At 39.2% G+C, this 21,844-nt stretch overlaps 1 protein-coding gene and 1 pseudogene across 1 annotated transcript; both read left to right on the top strand.

Annotated features, from left to right (window-relative positions):
• The first annotated feature begins 3,117 nt into the window (after positions 1-3,117).
• Positions 3,118-20,796, top strand: LOC122434420 (acidic leucine-rich nuclear phosphoprotein 32 family member E-like). The gene is made up of 3 exons (XM_043457768.1): positions 3,118-3,170; positions 18,032-18,226; positions 20,594-20,796. Exons 1-3 carry the CDS (start codon positions 3,168-3,170, stop codon positions 20,618-20,620), a joined length of 225 nt encoding a protein of 74 aa, XP_043313703.1. The 5' UTR covers positions 3,118-3,167; the 3' UTR covers positions 20,621-20,796.
• LOC122436241 lies at positions 13,414-13,547 on the top strand (annotated as a pseudogene).
• Positions 20,797-21,844: the final 1,048 nt, after the last annotated feature.

Below are 21,844 nucleotides of genomic sequence, written 5' to 3'. Positions count from 1 at the left end.
CTCAAAAGCTTTTACATAACAAAGGAAACCATAAACAAAACAAAAGGCAACCCATAGAAGAAAAGAAAATAATTGTAAATGATGTGGCCAACAAGGGATTAGTCTCCAAAGTTTACAAACAGCTCATGCAGCTTAATATCATCAAAAGAAATAGTTTTTCTTTTAATTGAGGTCTAAGTGGTATATAGCATTGTATTAGTTTCCCGTGTAAAATATAATGATTTGGTGTTTATATACCTTGTAAAATGATCACCACAATGTCTAGTTAACATCTATCACCTTAGATAGTTACAATTTTTTTTTCTTGTGATAGCATTTACTTTCTTATCAACTTTAAAATATGAAATAGAGTATTAACTATAGTCACCATGACTATATTTATGCTGTATGTCCCCATGACTTATTTATTTTAAAACTTAAATTTATATTTTTTATATTTTAAAACTTAAATTTATATTTTTTGATCCCTTTTACCCATTGTTGGTTTTCTATTTCATATATAGTAGTGTGTATATGTTAATCTCAAACTCCTAACTTATCTTTCCTCCCCACCTTTCCTCTTTGGTAACCATAAATTTGTTTTCTAAGTCTGTGATTCTGTTTCTGCTTTGTTTTTTTCTTATTCCACATACAGGTGATATCATATGATACTTTTTTTTCTCTAACTGACTTCACTTAGCATGATAATCTCTAGGTCCACCATGTTGCTGCAAATGGTATTATTTCATTCTTTTTATAACTGCATAATATTCCATTGTATACATGTACCACATGTTCTTTATCCACCCCTCTGTCGATGGACATTTAGGTTGCTTCCATGACTTGCTTACTGTAAACAGTGGTGCAATTAACATTAGGGTGCATGTATCTTTTCGAATTATGGTCTTCTTCAGATATATGCCCACGAGTGGGATTGCTGGGTCATGTGGTATTTTTAAAGGAAGCTCCATACTGCTATACATAGTGACTATACCAATTTACATTCCCACCAACAGTGTAGGCGGATACCCTTTTCTCCATACCCTCTCCAGGATTTATTGTTTATAGACTTTTTGATGATGGTCATTCTGTTTGTATTTTTCTATCTGACTTTTTTCACTTAGCTTAATACCCTCAAGGATCATCTGTTTTCATCAAATGCAAGATTTCATTCTTTCCTATGGCTGAGTTATACTACATATGCCATATTTTTTGTCCATTCATTCATTAATGAACATGTAGATTTTTCCATACTGGGGCTAATGTATATTGTGAATAGAGCTGCTGTGAACACGGCCACATGTATCTTTTTGAATTAGTGTTTTTGTTTTCTTCAAATAAATACCCAGAAGTGGAATTGCTAGATAACATTGTAGTTTCATTTTTAATTTTGAGGAAACTTTATACTATTTTACATAGTGGCTATAACAATTTTACTCCCAGCAACAAGTCACAAGCATTCCCTTTTCTCTATGTACTCACAAACATGTTGTTTTCTTTTTGATAATAGTCGTTCTACCAGTGTGTGTGAGGTGGCATCTTGTTATGATTTTGATTTGTATTTCTCTGATGATTAGTGATGCTGAGCACTTTTTCATGTACATGTTGACTACCTGTATGTCTTCTTTGGAAAAATATCTATTCAGACCTTCTGCCCATTTTTTAATCACAATGTTTTGTTCTTGAGTTGCAAGAGTTATTTATATATCAATATTTTAGATATTAACCCTTGAATATATGATTTGCAAATATTTTCTCTCATTCATTAGGTTGTCTTTTCACTTTGTGAATGGCTTCCTTTGCTGTGCAGAAGCTTTTTAATTTTACATAGTCTCACTTGGCTTTGTTTGTTTCCTTTTTTTTTGCATTTTCTTTTTATGTTGGATTCAAAACATTATTACCAAGATCTATATGAAGTAGTTTGCCATCTATGTTTCTTCAAGTTTATGGTCGCCCATCTTAAGTTTAAGACTTTAATATGATTTGAGTTAATATTTTTGTATGGTGTAAGATAATCACCTGGTTTCATTCTTTTGGCATGTAACCATACAGTTTTCCCAATACTATTTATTTAAATGATTGTCTTTTCCCTATTGTGTAGTCTTGGCTCCTTTGTTGTAGATTAATTGACCATTTATGTGTGGGTTTATTTCTGAGTGCTGTATACTATCCTAGTGATCTATGTGTCTGTTTTTGTGTCAGTACCATGCAGTTTTGATTTATACAGCCTTATAATATACTTTGAAATCTGGGAGCATGATGCCTTCACCTTGCTTCTTCTTTCTTAAGATTGCTTTGGCTGTTTGAAGTCTTTTACACTTCTTTACACATTTTAGGATTGTTTGTTCTATTTCTATGAAAAATGCCATTGGAATTTTGGTAGATTATTTTGGGTAGTATGGACATATTAACAATATTAATTTTTCTAATCCATGTGCATGGTATAGTTTTTCATTTATTTGTGTCTTCTACAGTTTATTTGATCAATATCTTGTAGTTTTCATTATACAGGTCTTTCATCTTTTTAGTTAAATTTATTCCTAGGTATTTTATTCTTTTTGGTGCAAGTGTAAATGGATTTTCTGTTAATTTCTCTTTCTGATAACTTGTCATTAGTAAATAGAAGCACAACATATTTTTGTATATTAATTCTGTATCCTGCAAATTTACTAAATTCTTGTATTAGTTCTAACAATTTCTTAATGGAGTCTTTTGTTTTTTATATATATATATATATATATATATATATAACATCTTGTCATGTGCAAATAGTGAGGGTTTTCATTCCTCCTTTCCAATTTGGATGTCTTTTATTTCTTTTTCTTGCTTAATTGCTCTACCTAGGACTTATAATACTATGTTGAATAAAAGTGGTGAAAGTGAGTATCCTTGTCTTATATTTGCTCTTGGAGGAAAAGTTTTCAGCTCTTTATCATTGAGTATGATATTAGCTGTGGGATTGTCATATGCCCTTTATTATGTTGAGGTACATTCCCTCTATACTCTATTTGTTGAGATTTTTTTTTGCCATAAATGGTGTTAATTTTGTCAAATGATTTCTGCATCTATTGAGATGATCATCTATTGAGGTAATTTTTATCATTCACTTTGTTAATGTGATATATTGCATTGATTGATTTTCAGATGTTGAACCACCCTTGCATCCCTGGAATAAATCCCACTTGATAATGGTATGTTATCTTTTTAATGTCTTTATTGTTGAATTTGGTTTGCTAATATTTTATTGAGGACTTTTACCTCTATGTTCATCAGAGATTTCAGCCTATAATTTTCTTTACTTTTAATGTCCTTGTGTAGTTATATCAGAGTAATGCTGACCTTCTGAAATGAGTTTGGAAGAATTCCCTCCTCTTCTATATTTTAGGAGTTTGGGAAAAATTATTATTAATTCTGTTTTTTTAATGTTTGGAAGAATTTATCAGTGCAACCTGGAGTTTTATTTGTTGAGAAGTGTTTTTATTATTATTATTATCATCATCATTATTATTATTATTACTAATTCAATCCCTTTACTAGCAATATGTCCAGATTTTCTATTTCAATCTTTGGTGGTTGTATGTTTCTAGGAATTTATCCATATCTTCTAGGCTTTTAGATTTGTTGATGTATAGTAAGACCATATGATCTTTTGTATTTCTGTAGTAGCAATTGTAATATCCCCTCTTTCCTTTCTGATTTTATTTACCTGAGCTTTTTTCTCTTCTTTTCTTGGTGAATCTAGCTAGGGGTTTGTCAATTTTGTTTATTTTTCCAAAGAACCAACTCTTATTTTCATTGATCTTCTCTATTTTCTTTTAGTCTCTATTTCATTTATTTTTGCTTGATTTTTGTAACTCTTCTCCTTCTACTAACTTTGGGTATATTTATTCTTTATTTGTAGTTCCTTTAAGTTTAATGTTAGGTTGTTAGCCAGAACATGGAAACAACCTAAATGTCCATCAACAGTATAACTTATCCACTTTGCTGTACAGCAGAAACTAACACAACATTGTAAAGCAACTATCCTCCAATTAAAAAATTAAGTTAGGTTGTTTATTTGACATTTTATTGTTTCTTGAAGTAGGCATTTATTTCTTCTCTCTTAGAACTGGTTTTGCTGCATCCCCTAAATTTCATTTCAATTCATTGCATTTCCAATTTTGTTTGTGTCAAGGTATTAGTAATTTTTTTCTTTGATTTCTTCTTCTATTTGGTAGTTCTTATATTTCCATTTCTTTGTTGAAGTTCACACTCTGTTCATCCATCCTCCTGACTTTGATGAACATCTTTACATTTTCTTTACCATTACTTTCAACTCTTTATCAGGTTTAAATTACTTATCTTTATTTCATTAAGATTTTTTCTGAGTCTTTATCTTTTTTTAAAAATTAGGAACACATTCTTCTGTTTCTTCATTTTGCTTGATCCTCTGTGTTGACTTCTATTCATTAGATGAACCAGGTACCTTTCTCAGCCTTGAGTAGTGGCCTTAGGTAGGGGATGAATCTTGTCATTCAACCCTTCCCTAGATCTTGGTTCTCTCTCAAACATTTGTGATTGTCCAAGCAAACTATTATAATTTTAATAGCTCCAAATAGTTGAGGCTGTACTGAGACCTGTCAGTGTCCCAATAGGTAGGATCTCTTTTGGGACCTAGATTCAGGCTGATTGGAATCTAGACCCTCAGGCAGCAAAATTTAAAGTATGCAAATAAATACAGTCTTCTGGCCACCAAAGCCAGGCAATTTTGAGGGGTCCCCTGGGCAGCAGTCTCAGAAATTGGGTCTCCAGATAAGTATAAGCTCTTTTCTGGGAGATACTGGCAAGCTTTAGCAAGGCAGAGGGAGAACACAAAGATGGCATCCACTGTCCTACATTCCCTGAGAGAAGCTCCATAAACTCCTAGGTATGAGTCAAAACTGAAGCTTACATCTCAGGCCAGTGCTCCAGAACAAGCAAGGAAGCTTCTTTCACAGAAAGACTGGAGGTGCATTTCAGTCCATTGTTTCTGCAGTTTTTTGGGGGACTAGCTTGTAAAGAAATGTCTCTCTGATTGCCACTCTCCCATGGGACCCAGGAACACAATTTTCCCAGGCCACAAAAACCAGGACCCCAGACATGCATAAGAGTGCCCCTCTGGGAGATAGTGTTGCTCCTGAGCATGGCAGAGGGAGAGTGTAAAGATAGCACCCATTCTTTGAGATCTGTGCAAAGGATTACAGTCATGCCTCAGATATGTACTTAGTTAGGAGCTTGCCCCTCAGTCTGCATCTGTGATAATTAGCTAACAGGCTTCTTTCACAGAGACTGAGCTCCTGGCTCTGCTGCTTCTTGTTGTGCCCTGGAGATGCTAACTATCTAAGGACTATTTTTCTGTTGGTTAAAATCCTGTGGGACCCAGAGCCCAGCTGTGTTCAGGTGTTCCCTCATGGCAGTTGCAAGAATCTGGGCACCAGGCAACAATATAAGATCCTTCCTGGGAGATATCAGTGAGCTGTAACGAGGCAGAGGGAGAGTGAAAAGATTGTTTCCACTGGCCTCTGTTCCCTGAAATTACTTCTTAGGGCACTAAATGTGTGTTAAACCAGAAGTTTTCCCCTGAGACCAAAGTTCCTGGATAAGCAAATAAGCCTGTTTCAAATACCAGGGTATGTTTCAGCTACTGTCTGTGCAAAGCCTTATGGGAGGTAGACTGCTAAAAACTAAAAACTGTCTCTCTGATTGATACAGTCCCATGGTACCCATGAACACAATTTCTCTTGGCCTCAAGAACCAGGAAATAAAGGGGCATACTCTAGCTGCAAAAATCAGGACAGCAAATCTGTGTAAAACTCCATTCCTGAGTTACTGGTGCTCTAGAACATGGCAGAGGGAGAGTGTGAAACTGTTGTCCACCAGTTGTAATGAGGCAGAGAGGAAGCATAACGATGGTTCCCACCAGAAATAGAAAAAAATTTAAAAAATGGTACCTGCTGTCTAAGGTAAGGCAGAAAGTGAAAGTATTAGTCACTCAGTCGTGTCCAGCTCTTTGTGACCCTGTGAACTGTAGCCCATCAGGCTCCTCTGTAAGGCAGAGGGAGAGTACAAAGATGGCTCCCTACAGTCCTTGTTTCCAGTGAGTATTCCAGCAGACTCTTAGATATGTGAGTTAAATAAGATACCTGACCCTCAGGCCAATACTTCAGTACACACAAACCTCTTTCACTTAGCCTCTGAATGCAACTGCCTACCTCTGAGCTAAGCCCTAGGGTAGTGAGTACAAGCACTTAAGCCCTTTTAGATCCATTTATCACATTGCTACAGTCTTGTAGGTCTCATGGATATGAGTCTCTAGCTCCATCATATCTCTGTTGGTTTTTAAAGCTGGATGTTTTGGGGTTCACCACTTAGGTGCACATCTTAAAAGTTTGGGTGCCCAATGTGGTGTTCAAATCATTTGCCACTCAGGGAGAAGCTCCAGGTTTTGAGTCCCATGCCAGTTATGGGTCACCATGTTTGCACATATGTGAGGGGTGACTTTTACGGCAAGATTGTATCCCAGTCTCTTCTACCCACTTTTATGTGGTTTCTTTCTTGCTTGCTTGATGTATAGTCATTACTTAGTCAGCCTTTAGGTTTTTTCCCAGAGGAAATTGTCCCATATGTAGCTACAGACTCATTGTGTCCATGTGAGAGGATAAGTTCAGAATCTTCCTGTATAGCTATCTTGAACCAGAATCTGACCTCTCAGCTTTCAAATACAAATAACACTCGGGTCAAGCCAATGGCCCTCTGTTACCAGGGGGATTAGAATTCCTACGCAAAAGTTAAAATTTAGTAGAGAGGTGAAAAATTAAACTCTTTGGCTTTCTAAGTATCATTTCAGAGATGACTGTTCTCCACACAATTACAGGCACCAAGGCGAGGGAAAAGTAGATAATACCCTCTGATTTGGAGCCTAAAGCCACCATCATTAAGACCCTTGCTTAAGTTTGACAATGACAGGATCCCTTAAAGCTTCTACAAATCTGTTTTTATGGTACCCATAAATGAATGTGTTATTGGTATTGACCTATTGTCTATGTGCATCTCTGCTAGCTTTTGCCCTCATGCCCTGATAGGAATTGCTACAGTTAGCGTCATTTTAGTGGGACATATGGAAAACCATAAATTTATGTGACTCAGGTTATAGATAATGGTGTAGAAATTTGATCAGGCCACTATCAAGCCTCAGACTGGTATATAAAATAAGGCTTCTTGTGGGGTAGAAACATTTAAATAAAAATTAGTTCTGCTTCTAATAAACTTTGTGTTACCCATACAGATGCTCACTAGAAAGGCCTCTAATAATGGTGAGGGAAAGCATAATCAACTAGCAGACTATACTTGTTAGCTAAATCCTGAGAATGAAGTGTCTTCTACCCTAAAGCAGGTAGATTTACGATAGCTTGCCTCCTGGATGCCACTGCCATTTGAAAATGCTGAAACAGCACAGAAAAGCTGTTGCACCTGCCAAAGCCTAGCCAACACTAAAAGCATTGCCTAAGGACAGATTCTCCAAGCCATGGGCCAGGACATCCTTAGCAGGTTAATCACATTGAGCCTCTGGTCACATCTGGAGAGGTTCACTGGATCCTCCTGACTGCTGCAGAGACTTTCTCTGGGGTTTGGCCTAGCCATTTATAGATATTTCACTGACTTGGCCACATTATCCTAGACCTACAAAACCACATTAGTTTCCTGTTCAGGTTTCCTGAACACTATCCATCTAATAATGGCTTCAGATTTGTGACCCAAGTACACATCAGTGGACCCAATCATGGGGTATGTAAAGCAATCTCATGCTTCATATCACCCACAAACCACCGACTTAATTAGAAAATTTAAAGGATAGGCTCAAGCAGCTGACAAGATGGAACAAATAATGCCAGCTTGGATTACACATCTCAAGTGAGTAGTCTAGGCCATCAACACACCAATTCTGCCCCTTCCCCAAAGGCCCTTATGCCATATGTCTGATCATGCTATCTACCATCTTCCTTCAGTTATGTATCCTTCTTTTATAGCATTGACACTTTGATCTATGTAGTAGACATTGCAAGGGCCTTCCATATCGTCTTACATTTTTCTGAAGAACCAAATAGGTGGGAAATCAAGATAGCATTTGAACATTTACTGGTTTACTATAAATGATGCAACTCAGGAATAGTGAAGTAGAAGAAATGCATAAGCTAACATATGGAGTAGTTTAATGGAGCTTCTATGCCCTTCCCAGTATTTTGATGCTGGGAAACCTAGAGGCTTCCCATATTCTGTCATTTAGGGATTTTTCATGGAGACATAAGAGAAGTGGATTTGATCCCTGAGTCGAGAAGATCACCTGGAAGAGGGCATGACAACCTACTCCAGTATTCTTGTCTGGAGAATCCCATGGACAGAGGAACCTGGCAGGTTACAGTCCATAGGATTGCAAAGAGTAGGACATGACTGAGGTGACTTGGCACGCATGCACACATGGAGATTTAATTATGTGGACACCATTGATAAAGTCATTGGCCATTGGTGATTAAAATCAATCTCCAACCCCTCTCCCCTCCCTAGAGATTAGTACATGAGCCTGAAAGTTCCAAACCTCTAATAATGGTTTGGTGTTTCTGGTGACCAGCCCCAATCCTGAAGCTATCTAGGGTCTAGCCAAGAGTCATCTCATTAGCATAAACTCAGGTGTGGTTTAAAGTGGCTTGCTATGAATAACAAAAGAAGTTTCTATCACCACTATGACTCAGAAAATTCCTAGGGCTTTAGGAGTTCTGTGTCAGAAACTGGGGATATGCTTCCCATTTTTACCATATTTGTGTAAATTGCTTGCCCCTTCAGGACTTGCTCAAGGCAAATCTTCCACTTCCCAGCTATACCACTATCATTTCTTGATAAAATGCTATTGTTCACCTCCAACTTTATGGTTTAATGGGTTAAGCAACACTCAATTCATCAGGGTTATTTCTGATTACATGAGTGTTTGGTGACCCATGGTCAAGCATCAGTTTGTTCTAGAGTTCAAGATCAGAAAAGAAGTTGCTGTTAAAAGGATAGTGAAGAAGGGAAATCTCAGGAGCCAAGACTTCAAGCACTGTACCCAATTGCTTACTTTCCCTGAAATGAAACATGAAAAGAAATATACATCTACCCTAATTAATGGACAATGGTTAATGTTTTGCCTGGGAACATGGTAAGGACATGAATGCAAAACAGGTAATAAGGAGGTCTGAGGAAGGGGTATGTATGTAACTCTCTGCAAAGGATCATGGAGCATGATGATATTTCTGTCCCATATGAATCCTTACCAAAGAGCAATATTAGCAGAATGTAAATTTAATAATTAGGAGGATAAGATGATGCAAACTGTGGATGTCAATCAGTCACTTTTCCCAGATATTCCTGTCCTTGCCAGATGAGATCATGAAGAAAGTGGCTATATCAAATAATATAAAGTTTATGCATGGGCTCAGAAACATGGACCTCTATTCAAGTTCAATGTGACCACAAGTACAGCAGATACCAACACTGAGATTCAAATAAGGCGTTGCACCTCAGGTTAACTAGCAAGTTATTTGGTTTTACCTTGTTTACATTGGACCACATACATTATAGAAAGGGTATTGTTTTGTCCTCACAGGAATAGACATTGACTTTATGTGGCTTTGTCTTCCTTGTCCACAGTGCTTTTGCCAAAACTATCATCTGTGGACATAGACTGCCATAGCTACCATCATGATATCCTACATAACATCGATTCAGTTCAGTTCAGTTCAGTCATGTCTGATTTTTTGTTTCTGACCAAAAAACTAATTTCAAACCAAACTAAATATGGTGATAGGCTGATACTCATGAAACTCAGTGGTCTTAACCATATTTCTCATCACTTTGAAATAGCTGGTCTAATAGCAAGTGAAAAGGCCTTTTGATGACTCAGTTTCAGAACCAGCTAGATGACAACACTTTGTAGAGTAGGACAGTGTCCTTTGTGATATGGTATATGCTCTGAATCAGCATCCAAAATGTGATGCAGTTTCTCCCATAGTCTGGATTCACAGGTTGGGGAATCAAGGAGTGAAAATGAGTGTGAATCCTCTCATTACTCCCCTACTAATTCACTGGCATAATTCTTGCATCTTGTCCCTATGAACTAGGCTCTCCTGGTTCAAATGAATGAACACTTCCACTGAGGGGATACAACAATGGTTCCACTGAACTTGTAGTTGAGATTGCCATCTGGCTACCTTGGTGCCACTGAATGAATAGGAGAAAAGAAGGGTTTGAGCACTGGTTGAGGTGGTAGATCCTGACCATCAAGAGGAAATGGCATTGCTACACAAAATGGGGATTTGTAATGCAGGAGTTTCCCGGGGATGCCTCTCAGTACTGCTATACCTGAGCAGGGCCTTATGGGGCCTTCCTAGGAAGACATCCCCAGGTCCTTTGCTAATCTCTTATCTGTAGAGAAGGCCTCCTATGCCTTCCCTGAGTTCCAGTCAAGCAAGACAAAATAATAGTACTTCAACCATTAAATGAAGTGAAGGACATTTAGTTCCTCTTCAAGGGCTATAGATAATATTCTGAGCCAAGTCCTTTGAGCTGTTTTACAGATACTGAAACCCCATCACAACCAGGTGGAAGAAGTTAACTGCCACTGCCCACAAGCACATAGACCTCAGAATGGTTGGAATCAGAAGATTGATGATGTGCACTCCCAATTATCTCAGTAGAGATCAATCAGAAGAATGCCCACAAGCTGATCACATACCCAACAACCCACCACCCCACTCCTTCACCCTGTCTTTAAAAACCTTTCCTTGAAAGCCATTGGGGATTTTGTACCTTTTGAGCACTAGCTACCTGGACTCCTTATTTGGTGCTCAGCAATAAATGCTGCACTGTCCTTCACCACAACCTGGTGTCAGTAAATTGGCTTTATTGCATACAGGCAAGCAGATCCAAGTGTGGTTCAGTAACATTCCTATGTCCTGTGAACAAAATCAATGGAAAACTATAACAGTCTATACAAACAGAACTGCTAATAGTCCAGACCCTCTAGAAAGGAAAAATTAGGTCATTCCACCAGGCAAGGAAATCAACCCAGCTAAGGGACTTGCTTACAGCAATGAGAATATGAAATGGGTAGTAGAAGAAGATTGGTGAAAACACCAGTTATGACCACCAGAGTTTTCCAGTTTCCCAGAAAACTCCAGGGCTGTAATAGTCATGAGTATTTTTGCTTATTTTGATACCAATATATCTGTCTTTTATTAGCTATTTTTCTTCCACCTTCCTTTTCCCTTATTCTTTCCTATTTATTAATATATATCATGTGCTAATAATGGTTAATTTTTATTTCAGTGTACAAGTTACCAGACTTCAAAGTGGTCTGAGAAGAAAAATGAGCATCTCACCCAAGATGGATGAAGGGAATTGTAGCTTCTTTTATGAAGGGAGTTAGCATGTTCTGATTTTTTACATGGGAGAGTTGCATCATGATAGGCTGAAGCATGGCTTTGCTCTTTTCTTTAGTTGAAGTGTGTACGGATGCCAAGTTGACAAGGGCTGGACTGTGAAAGCACTAAAATGTGTCAACTTGGCCAAGCCAAACTGCATTTCCCATAATTATTTACTTTGCATGTTGCAAGTTAGGGTTGATCACCATAAAACGAAAATCTGAGATGAAACAGTAGCCATGTTTTACTCTTGGAAGAATGATGTAGTCAGGCACCATGTTGTAGATCACACACTGCTGCTTCCCCTTGTTGACAATGGCAGTGGCCAGGCTCACAGCTCGAGCATTCAGGGTCATATTCCTCTAGCTTCTCTAATTTCTGGGCCAAGTTCAAGAGGGACTTTATAACAAGAGTTACATCTCTCCAGCAAATTTTTAGGGTTGATAATAGACAAATCCTGACATAGGGTCCAATGAAAGAAAGGAAGATGCAGGTTCCATTTTTTGTGTGTGTTTCAATTTTTCCCTATATTTCTTGAGTTCATATTCATTCTTCCTTCCTGGCCTTGTGTCCTGTGAGTTGAGAATCAGCACCAGATGTAACAATAATGGCTGAATCAAAATTGTTTTACCAGTTTTTACAATAGTGTGAGTCAAATTCCATTGTATTTCTCTTCTTCCTGAGAGAAAAAGTCAAGGACACTCTGAGAGGACAAGAGCATTTTGAAGGGGCAAAGTGAAAACTGTCCTTTCAAGTCAGGTGTCTGATGCCTTTCTTTTGGTGTATACCTTACGTCCTTCCTCTTCCTTTCTTGAGAAAAGCCCACCCAATGTGTCCTCTTCGGACGCTTTCAGCTACATAGTTTGTTCAGTTCCGTTCAGTTCAGTCGCTCAGTCATGTCTGACTCTTTGCAACCCCATGGACTGCAGCACCCCAGGCTTCACTGTCCATCACTGACTCCCTGAACTTACTCTAACTCAGGTCCATCGAGTCAGTGATGTCATCCAACCATCGCATCCTCTGTCATCCCCTTCTCCTCTCGCCTTCAATCTTTCCCAGCATCAGGGTCTTTTTGAATGAGTTAGTTCTTCACATCAGGTGGCCAAAGTATTGGAGTTTCAGCTTCAGCATCAGTCCTTCCAATGAATATTCAGGACTGATTTCCTTTAGGATGTACTGGTTGGATCTCCTTTCAGTCCAAGGGACTGTCAAGAGTCTTCTCCAACAGCAGAGTTCAAAAGCATCGTTTCCTCAGGGCTCAGCTTTTATTTATTTTTTTTTCATTTATTTTTATTAGTCAGCTTTCTTTATAGTCCAACTCTCACACCCATACATAACTACTGGAAAAACCATAGCTTTGACTAGATGGACCTTTGTCAGCAAAGTAATGTCTCTGCTTTTTAATATGCTGTCTAGGTTGGTCATAGCTTTTCTTCCAAGGATCAAGCATCTTAATTTCATGGCTTGAGTCACCATCTGCAGTGATTTTGGAGACCCCCAAAATAGTATCTCACTGTTTCCATTGTTTCCCCATCTATTTGCCATGAAGTGATGAGACCAGATGCCATGATCTTCGTTTTTGAAGGCTGAGTTTTAAGCCAGGTTTTCACTCTCCTCTTTCACTTTCATCATGAGGCTCTTTAGTTCTTCTTCACTTTCTGCCACAAGGGTGATGCCATCTGTGTTTCTGATGTTATTGATATCTCTCCCTGCAATCTTGAAGCTTGTGCTTCATCCAGCCTGGCATTTTGCATGATGTATTCTACATAGAAGTTAAATAAGCAGGGAGAGATGCTTATCATTACATGTATATGTAATGATAGATATATAATATATAATGTTATATATATATTGCATATATATAATATATGTATATATACAGCCTTGTCATACTCTTTTCCCAATTTGGAACCAGTCCTCTGTTCCATGTCTGGTTCTAACTGTTCCTTCCTGACCTGCATACATCGCTTCTCGGCCTTTTGGCTAAGATCAAGTGTAGTACCTGACCTGCATACATATTTGTCAGGGGGCAAATGGTATTCCCATCTCTTGAAGAATTTTTCCACAGTTTGCTGTGATCCACACAGTCAAAGGCTTTGGCATAGTCAATAAAGCAGAAGTAGGTGTTTTTCTGGACCCCTCTTGCTTTTTCGATGATACAACAGCTGTTGGCAATTTGATCTCTGGTTCCTCTGGCTTTTCTAAAACCAGCTTGAACATCTGGAAGTTCACAGTTCATGTACTGTTGAAACCTGGCTTGGAGAATTTTGAGCATTACGTTGCTAGCATGTGAGATGAGTACAATCGTGCGGTAGTTTGAACATTCTTTGGCATTGCCTTTCTTTGGAATTGGACTGAAAACTGGCCTTTTCCAGTCCTGTGGCCACTGCTGAGTTTTCCAAATTTGCTGGCATGTTGAGTACAGCAATTTCACAGCATCATCTTTCAGGATTTGAAATAGCTCAACTGGAATTCCATCACCTCCACTAGCTTTGTTCATAGTGATGCTTCCTAAGGCCCACTTGACTTCACATTCCAGGATGTCTGGCTGTAAGTGAGTGATCACACCATCGTGGTTATCTGGGTCATGAAGATCTTTTTTGTATAGTTCTTCTGTGTATTCTTGCCACCTATTCTTAATATTGTCTGTTTCTGTTAGGTCCATACCATTTCTGTCCTTCATTGTGCCCATCTTTGCATGAAATGTTCCCTTGGTATCTCTAATTTTCTTGAAGAGATCTCTAGTCTTTCCCACTCTATTGCTTTCCTCTATTTCTTCGCATTGATCACTGAGGAAGTCTTTCTTATCTCTCCTTGCTATTTTTTGGAGCTCAACATTCAAATGGGTATATCTTTCCTTTTGTTTAGCTTCTCTTCTTTTCTCAACTCTTTCTAAGGCCTCCTCAGACAACCAGTTTGCCTTTTTGCCTTTCTTTTTCTTGGGGATAGTGTTGATCACTGCCTGTGTACAATGTCATAAACCTCCATCCATAGTTCTTCAGGCACTCTATCAGATCTAATCCCTTGAATCTATTTGTCACTTCCATGGTTTAATCATTAGGGATTTGATTTAGGTCATACCTGAATGGCCTAGTGGTTTCCTCTACTTTCTTCAATTTAAGTCTGAATTTTACAATAAGGGGTTCATGATCTGAGCCACAATCAGCTCCTGGGTTTGTTTTTTTTTTTTTTTTTCTTCCCTGACTGTATAGAGCTTCTCGGTCTTTGGTTGCAAAGAATATAATCAGTCTAATTTCAGTATGGACCATCTGGTGATATCCATGTGTAGAGTCTTCTCTTGTGTTGTTTGAAGAGGGTGTTTGCTATGACCAGTGTGTTCTCTTGGCAAAACTCTGTTAGCCTTTGCCCTGCTTCATTTTGTACTCCAAGGGTAAATTTGCCTGTTACTCCAGGTATCTCTTGACTTTCTTCTTTTGCATTCCAGTTCCCTATGATGAAAAGGCCATCTTTTGGGGGCAAGTTACTACATAGATGGCAGTAAATGTGTTACATGTAATGATAGTTTAGTTATAGATCCACTTCACATTTGGCCTTTTCTCCCAGAAAAGACTTTGAGCTTCTCATTTTGGGGGATTGTGGCACTTATTTCTCAGTCCCTGTCAATGCTTCTGGTCAAAGGTGGAGGAATAGTGGTGGAGACAGCTTAGTCTGGTCTTCCGATTCCCTTACTTGGGGCCATTGACCTTCTCTGTGGCTAATTAACTTTCAGATGTCATGTTGCCCCCCAAGCTGGATAGAAAAGAAGTAATCTCTTCTTTTAATGCCAATTAGACATCAGGAAACCTTGGGTGGAGACTTGACTCTGCCACTAATTTTCATGACCTTTGGCAAGCCAATTAGGTGCTCTGGGACATTGATTTTCTCTGTGTCTGGTTAGTTACCTTGCTACATTCCCTTCAAATTTAAATCAACTTTTTTTGACAATGCCATGCTCCCTTCTTGAGGTGAGACCAGAGACAAAATTAACTACCATATGATCCAGTTATCCCTCTTCTGAGTATTCATACAAAAAAATATGAAAACACTAATTTGAAAAGATATATGTAGCCCTTTGTTCATGGCAACATTATTTACAATAGCAAAGATATGGAAACAACCTTAGTGGTGACAATCAATAGATGAATGGATAAAGATGCAGTGTGTGTGTGTGTGTGTGTGTATACTGTGTGTGTGTGTGTGTATATATATAAATATATATATATATATATATATATACACTAGCCATTAAAAAGAGAAAGACATGTGTCATACAGTTTCACTCATTACTGGATTTTAAAAACCAAACAAACAAACATAATAAATAAAGAAACAAACCAAAAGCAAACACCTAGATACAGAGAGCAGACTAGTGGTCACCAGAGGGTAACCACTGAGGGGGAGGAGAAAATGGGTAAAGAGGATCAACTACACTGTTACCAAAACTCAGGTTTGCTGCTCACTTCTCGAAAGCCAATACTCAAGAGGTAAGGTTGGTGGAAAGGAAGTTTGCTTTATTCCAGTCTGCAGCTGGGGGAGAAGGCAGACTCATGTCCAAAGGCCAACTCCCCCCTGACAATCTGTAGGCAGTAGCTTTTAAGAGGGAGTTTCAAGGTGTATAGTGAGAGGGAGGGGGACATGTAGAAATAGCCCAGTCGGCTCTGACAGTCATCTTGAAATTGATCATGCAGTGGTCTATCAATATAATCTTGGTTGTTCTAAGTACAGTTAATCTTCAGTTCCAGAGTTGGTTTGTCCCATTTTCTTGAGGCCAGTTCTCAGAATTGTGGCAGCTTATGTCATGGCTACAGTCTGGACATCATGCAGTTAACTCCTTTCACCTGGTGGGGGATTCAGTATCTACAAAACAGTTCAAAGGAGATGTCTCAGGATATTATCTATAGATTTTGAAGAGGAATAAAGGTCCTTGACTTTGTTTATTGACTATTATTACTCAGTCTGGCTTGACTGCTTTCCTTTACTTCCACGTTTTCTCACTTCTCTGATTAAATTTATTCTTTGACTAAAGGATTTCTATAGACAAAAAGCAGGCAGAGGACATGGGTGTGTGTGTGCGCACGTGTGTACGGTGAGGGGGCGGTGGGGAGTGTGGGGAGTTCTGGCCTGGGAAGGCCTGATTGGCTCCTGCTCTGTTTCAATATGGTGATAAATGGAAGGTAAATTTTTGGTGCTGAGCATGTTACTGTGTATTCAGAAGTGGAAATTCCATGTCATACACTTTAAACTTATATAATGTTATGAACTAATATTACTTCAACAAAAAAAATACATTAGTTTTTTTTTAATTCATTGAAATTTGGTTGAAATAATGAAAGGGATTTATCAGTATTATTTTTCTGGTATGTGATATTTCATATTCATTTCCTATGGCTCTCTATTTTTCAGTCACAAAATGCTTTAATTTTCAGAATAAATACAAAAAAGTGACCTATCTTTTTAAAAATTTGCTTTTTACACATGGTTTCTTGGTTTAGTGGGTCTGAATGCAGCAGAAAGCCTTAGTTTACTCAGATCATTTAAAGCTTGCCCTTTTAAAGTCTTTTATGGTTGCCTTAAATAAGCATTTTCTTTTCTGTATTCATTCTTTAGAGGCTTGGTGTGTTTTTGGCAGCATTTATTAAACTTCCAGCTCCTGTTTCTAACATTTCTGCAATCCTTTGTCCTGACTGATGCCATTTTAACTTTATATGTTCTTTATTATTAAGGAATTTTAATAATGTTAGGAAGTCTAAAATCTTTTCTCTCTCTCTCTTCTTGGAAGTTATTGCCACTGCTGAGATCTGAGCTATACAGTTTTTAATGACTCTGTCCCTACTGACATGAGCTGGCCTTTGATGAAATGGGGAGAGGGGATTACAGTTCTTGTGCTACAGAGTGCAGTCATATTGGAATACTACAGTTTTGCTGACAATTATGAAATTAACAGGACTTGTGGACTTGTGTGGGCCTAAAGGCCAAACAAGGGCTTTAACGTCTCAAAGACAAAGGAGATTCCGAGTAACCCAGAACCTAGGGATCTTGATCACTCACTGGACACCAGGTATGTCAATCCTCACTTCTCAGCAAATGAGCTTAGGGCTCGCTGATGACGAAAGCACTCCTTTGTTGACCCTTCAAGGTTCAGCTCCCATCACCCGCCCCTCTGATTCTTTCATAACTTGTCCGCCGCCACCTTGGCCCCAGTCTCTGTGAGCTCTACCTGTCGCGGAGCCCCCTCAGGCACCTTTTTATACTTCTGTTACCTGCTCAACCGACTTCTCTGTCACCTCACCACCTCCCTGTAGCCCCTGCTGCCAACGGCGTCCAGTCAGTGGCAGTCACGGTTGGTGGCCGCCATCTTCACCACAGTCCTTTCTGCACTTGATCACAATTTGGGTCCAAGCAGGGACAAGTGGGTTCTTCCCGCCATGTCAACCACGCAGGAGCAAGACCCAGCTCATAGTAGCCAGAATGTAGTTGATGGTGGAGAGGACCGTGATCCTGGACTCATTGGCATCCCTGTGATTCCCCTTGCCGAAGGGCCAGATGGGGTCGCAGAGACTGCTGCCTTTCTGGCTTCACAGGCAGTCGCCAGAGCTGTTCTGGAGGAGGGTGCTAGGCAGCAGGCCACTCAGCCCACAATCCAGGAGAACAGGCACATCCCCTCAGCAGAGCAAGAGGAGGACCTGGAGGAGGGTGAAGAGGAGGAGGAGGAAGAGGAGCTGGACTATGACGGCATGGAGAAAGATGAATACGAGGAGAAAGACCATGATGATGAGGTACAGGAGGAGGGCACAGAAAGCATCGTAGGGGCCCATGAGTTACCCGTGGCAGGGTTTTGATCCCTGTTCCAGGATCTGGTTCATTCCCTTCTATGCAGTATCATTATAATAACCACGTCTTGGTTCACTCTCATTCAGACCGCATAATGGTCAAGTGTGGCTCTCAAGAGCTTGAGGATCCGGGAGAGGGACCCATACCTCAGTAGGGCAAGGGTCCGGCAGAGGGAGCAGAGAACTAGGGTGGGAGGGGTAAGTAAGTACCTGATAGAGGGAACTGCCCCCTAAATGCCCGAGGAACTTGCAGATGGGACAGCATGCTAGAAGGTAGAGGAACCTGAGAAGCCCAAGGCCCAGGAGGGCAATTCCCTGACTTATGCAGATGTACTGTGTGCACTGGAGGGGCCTATGAACCGAGGAGACTGAAACCCGCAGGAGGCAGTCCATTCCTGAGGCCCTTGTGGCCCCTGTTGGGGCATCGGGCTCAAAGGCAGGCCACACTCAGCACTGGCCTCTAGCGGTTAAGCAGAGGGTCAAAGCTCTCAAAAACCTCCAGGCACAATTTGCACAAGTGGAATCCCAATTATATGAAGACCTTTATGGTTTCGACCAAAAGTCTTCTACCAACCTCTGTTTGATAAGAGAGCTGACATCATCAATGCAATTCATGAGCCCACAGAAGGTGAATGTCAGTGGCAAGTACCTGTTCCAGAAGGAGCTTGGGAGGAGATGGAAAGAGAGCCTGAAAGGAAGGGGCAAACAAAAGCCATCCCTTGCTTTTGGTTGATGGCCTTTAAAGATTTTCCGCAGCATGACCCAGGGAAATGATGAACTTGTACCAGAACACCTGAAAGATGTAAAAGTAAAGTTCTCAGGGGTCTGGAAACCAATGAGCTTCACCCTAAGAATTCCTCTTTAAGTCAAACGAATACTTTTTCAACAAAGTTCTGATGAACACATACCAAATGCGGTCAGACCCAGATGATTCTGATCCCTTCTTCTCCAAAGGGCCAGAAATAATCAGCAGCACAGGGTGTGAGATCTACTGGAAAGATGGTGAAGACCTCACCATGAAAACCCTGAAGCTGCAGAAATGTGAGGGCCCTGGAGGTGTCACACCAACCACTAGGAAGGTGCCTAGTTAGTTTTTCTTCACCTACTTCTCTCCTCCTGAGAGTAGAATGCTTGATGTGATTGTATCACTACTGATTGTAAATTGGGTTATTTTTTCCACGAAATCTGGTCCCAAAGTCCATATTATTCTTCATGAAAGAAGCTAGTAATTATCAATATGAAAACTCTAATGAAGAGGTTGAAGGCAGGGAGGGAAAAAAGATGAAAATGAAGAACCAGAAAAAGAACCTGGAAAGGATCCAAATCCAATAGAGTGCAGCCTGGGAGAGTCCAGGTTGAGTGTGATCCAACCATTTCTGCCATACACATGTTATATTCTTAAATTTTCTTATCAAGAAATGATAATAAATTGTTTAAAAATTATTTTTATAAATAAGTTTTAGGGTTAATAATTTGAATATTCACTAGGTAGTATAGAATGCAGCATATTTTGAATTATACATCTTTCATAGGTACACATTCTTTGAGCTGTAATGATAAGACTTAACATAGCTGAGGAATTTATCAGACCTGGTAACTGAGACTGTATTTTTTAGAACACAGTTGCCAGAACTAAGTAGCAAAAGTGACCGGAATATGCATTAGAGATGGGACTTTGTCATTTGGTGGCCACTAAGTACTTTCTCTTATACTAACAAGGACACAATGCCTTTGATAATGTGAGTACCTAAAAATTGCAAAAAGATAAGAATTTCAAGTAAGATCTCGTTTAATGACTTATACCTAAGTGTTTATTTAAACTTTTGTATTTCATGTGTCAGGCAAAAGAACATTAGTTATATTAAGATTTTGCTTATCATTGAATTATTAATTTAACTTACATCTCTTCTATCATTTTTCTTCCTTCTTTTTTTTTCTTTCTCCTTTTATAGATATGGACTATGAGGGTCTGGGAGATTAAGAGATTATGGTTTATGGAAAGAGCACACTATTCTAAGGTGGAATGACATATTTATATCTGTGACTGATGTCCTCCTTTCCCCCACCTCACCAGCCAAAAAAAATTTTTTTAGCATTTGACAAGTCAAAGATGAGATTGGTGTGATCAGTTGAATGAACACATGTTCAGTTGATGGACAAACACCCTGATACCCAAGGGTCTGGTTTACAAGAGGAAAGTTGTGTTTTCTCTTGTTGAGACAACAAATATATACAGGATTGACTATTATTAGATTTATAAAGTCACTGGTGCATTTTAATTGTGTTCAATTGTTCTTTTATTTCTTCCTACAGTTTGAAGGCATAGAAAGACTTGGATGAAAGAGAAACAGTGGATTTATTCATCACAGATTTGAGATTTTCTGATTTTTAGTAGTCCATGGGAAATTTATCAAGGCTGATTGGTTCCAAAATTCTTCACCCAAAGAGTAACATCGCTGATATCTAATTTTTCTGTTTTCTCTGATATGTCTGACAGAATTTGTTCAAGTTGAAAGTAAAAGGCTTTTTAAAAATGAATAAGCTTCAAGATTTTTTTATATAAATAACCCTGATTCAAATCTATCTTTGTATCTTTCTATTCTGGCAACCGTGTTTTAAGTTCTTTTATTGTGTCCTCTAAGAAATGGGCTTTCTAGATGGCACTAGTGGTAAAGAACCCGCCTACCAATGCAGGAGACAGGAGAGACACGGGTTCAATTTCTGAGTCAGGAACATTCATGGAGAAGGAAATGGCAACCCACTCCAGTATTCTTGCCTGGAAAATTCCACAGAGGAGACTGGCGGGCTACAGTCCATGGAGAAGCAAAGAGTTGAGCATGACTGAGCTCACACACACACACACACATGGCCAATTGAAACATCAAGTTAAAAACAACTTATGTAAAGAGGGATACAGGTCCAGGCCCTACTGTATTTTATTGAAAGAACCTGATAAATGACTTAGCTTATCTTAAGACCAGATAGTACTGGGCTGTTAGTGGGCTGATGTAGTATAGTAGCATCAGCATCATTTGGGAACTTGTTAGAAATACAAATTCTCTGGTCCCATTCCAGACATATTGAATTGGAAATTTGAAGGTAGTCCAGCAACCAGAGTTTTACAAGCCCTTTAGGTGATTCTGAAGCACACTAAAGTTTGAAAAACACTGGTTTAGGCTTTATCTATGTTATGACCAGTCTTACTTCACTGACTTGAGACTGTTTCAAGTAAATTGAATAGGACGATAAAGGATGAACTGGGAAAGAGACTAGAATTCTCAGGGCTGCAGACCCAAGGAAAGATCAGGTTCAAAGACTGGGTAGTAGCAGTGAAAAAAATGGATAAGGGAAAATTCCAGTCTCAGAGTATACAAATGTTAAGATGCCTTGTATACAAGATCTAGAGACATTCAAAACAATCACCATAAATTGATCATGGGTGAATATACATATGGGCTTCCCTTGTGGCTGAGGTGGTAAAGAATCTGCCTGCAATGCAGGAGAGATCCAAGTTCGATCCCTGGGTGGGCAAGATCACCTGGAAAAGGGAATGGCCACCAACTC

This window comes from Cervus canadensis, chromosome X (genome assembly GCF_019320065.1).
Source record: "Cervus canadensis isolate Bull #8, Minnesota chromosome X, ASM1932006v1, whole genome shotgun sequence".
Classification (NCBI taxonomy): domain Eukaryota; kingdom Metazoa; phylum Chordata; class Mammalia; order Artiodactyla; family Cervidae; genus Cervus; species Cervus canadensis.
Note: the sequence above shows the minus strand (reverse complement) of the source record. Positions and strands in the feature narration are given on the sequence as shown.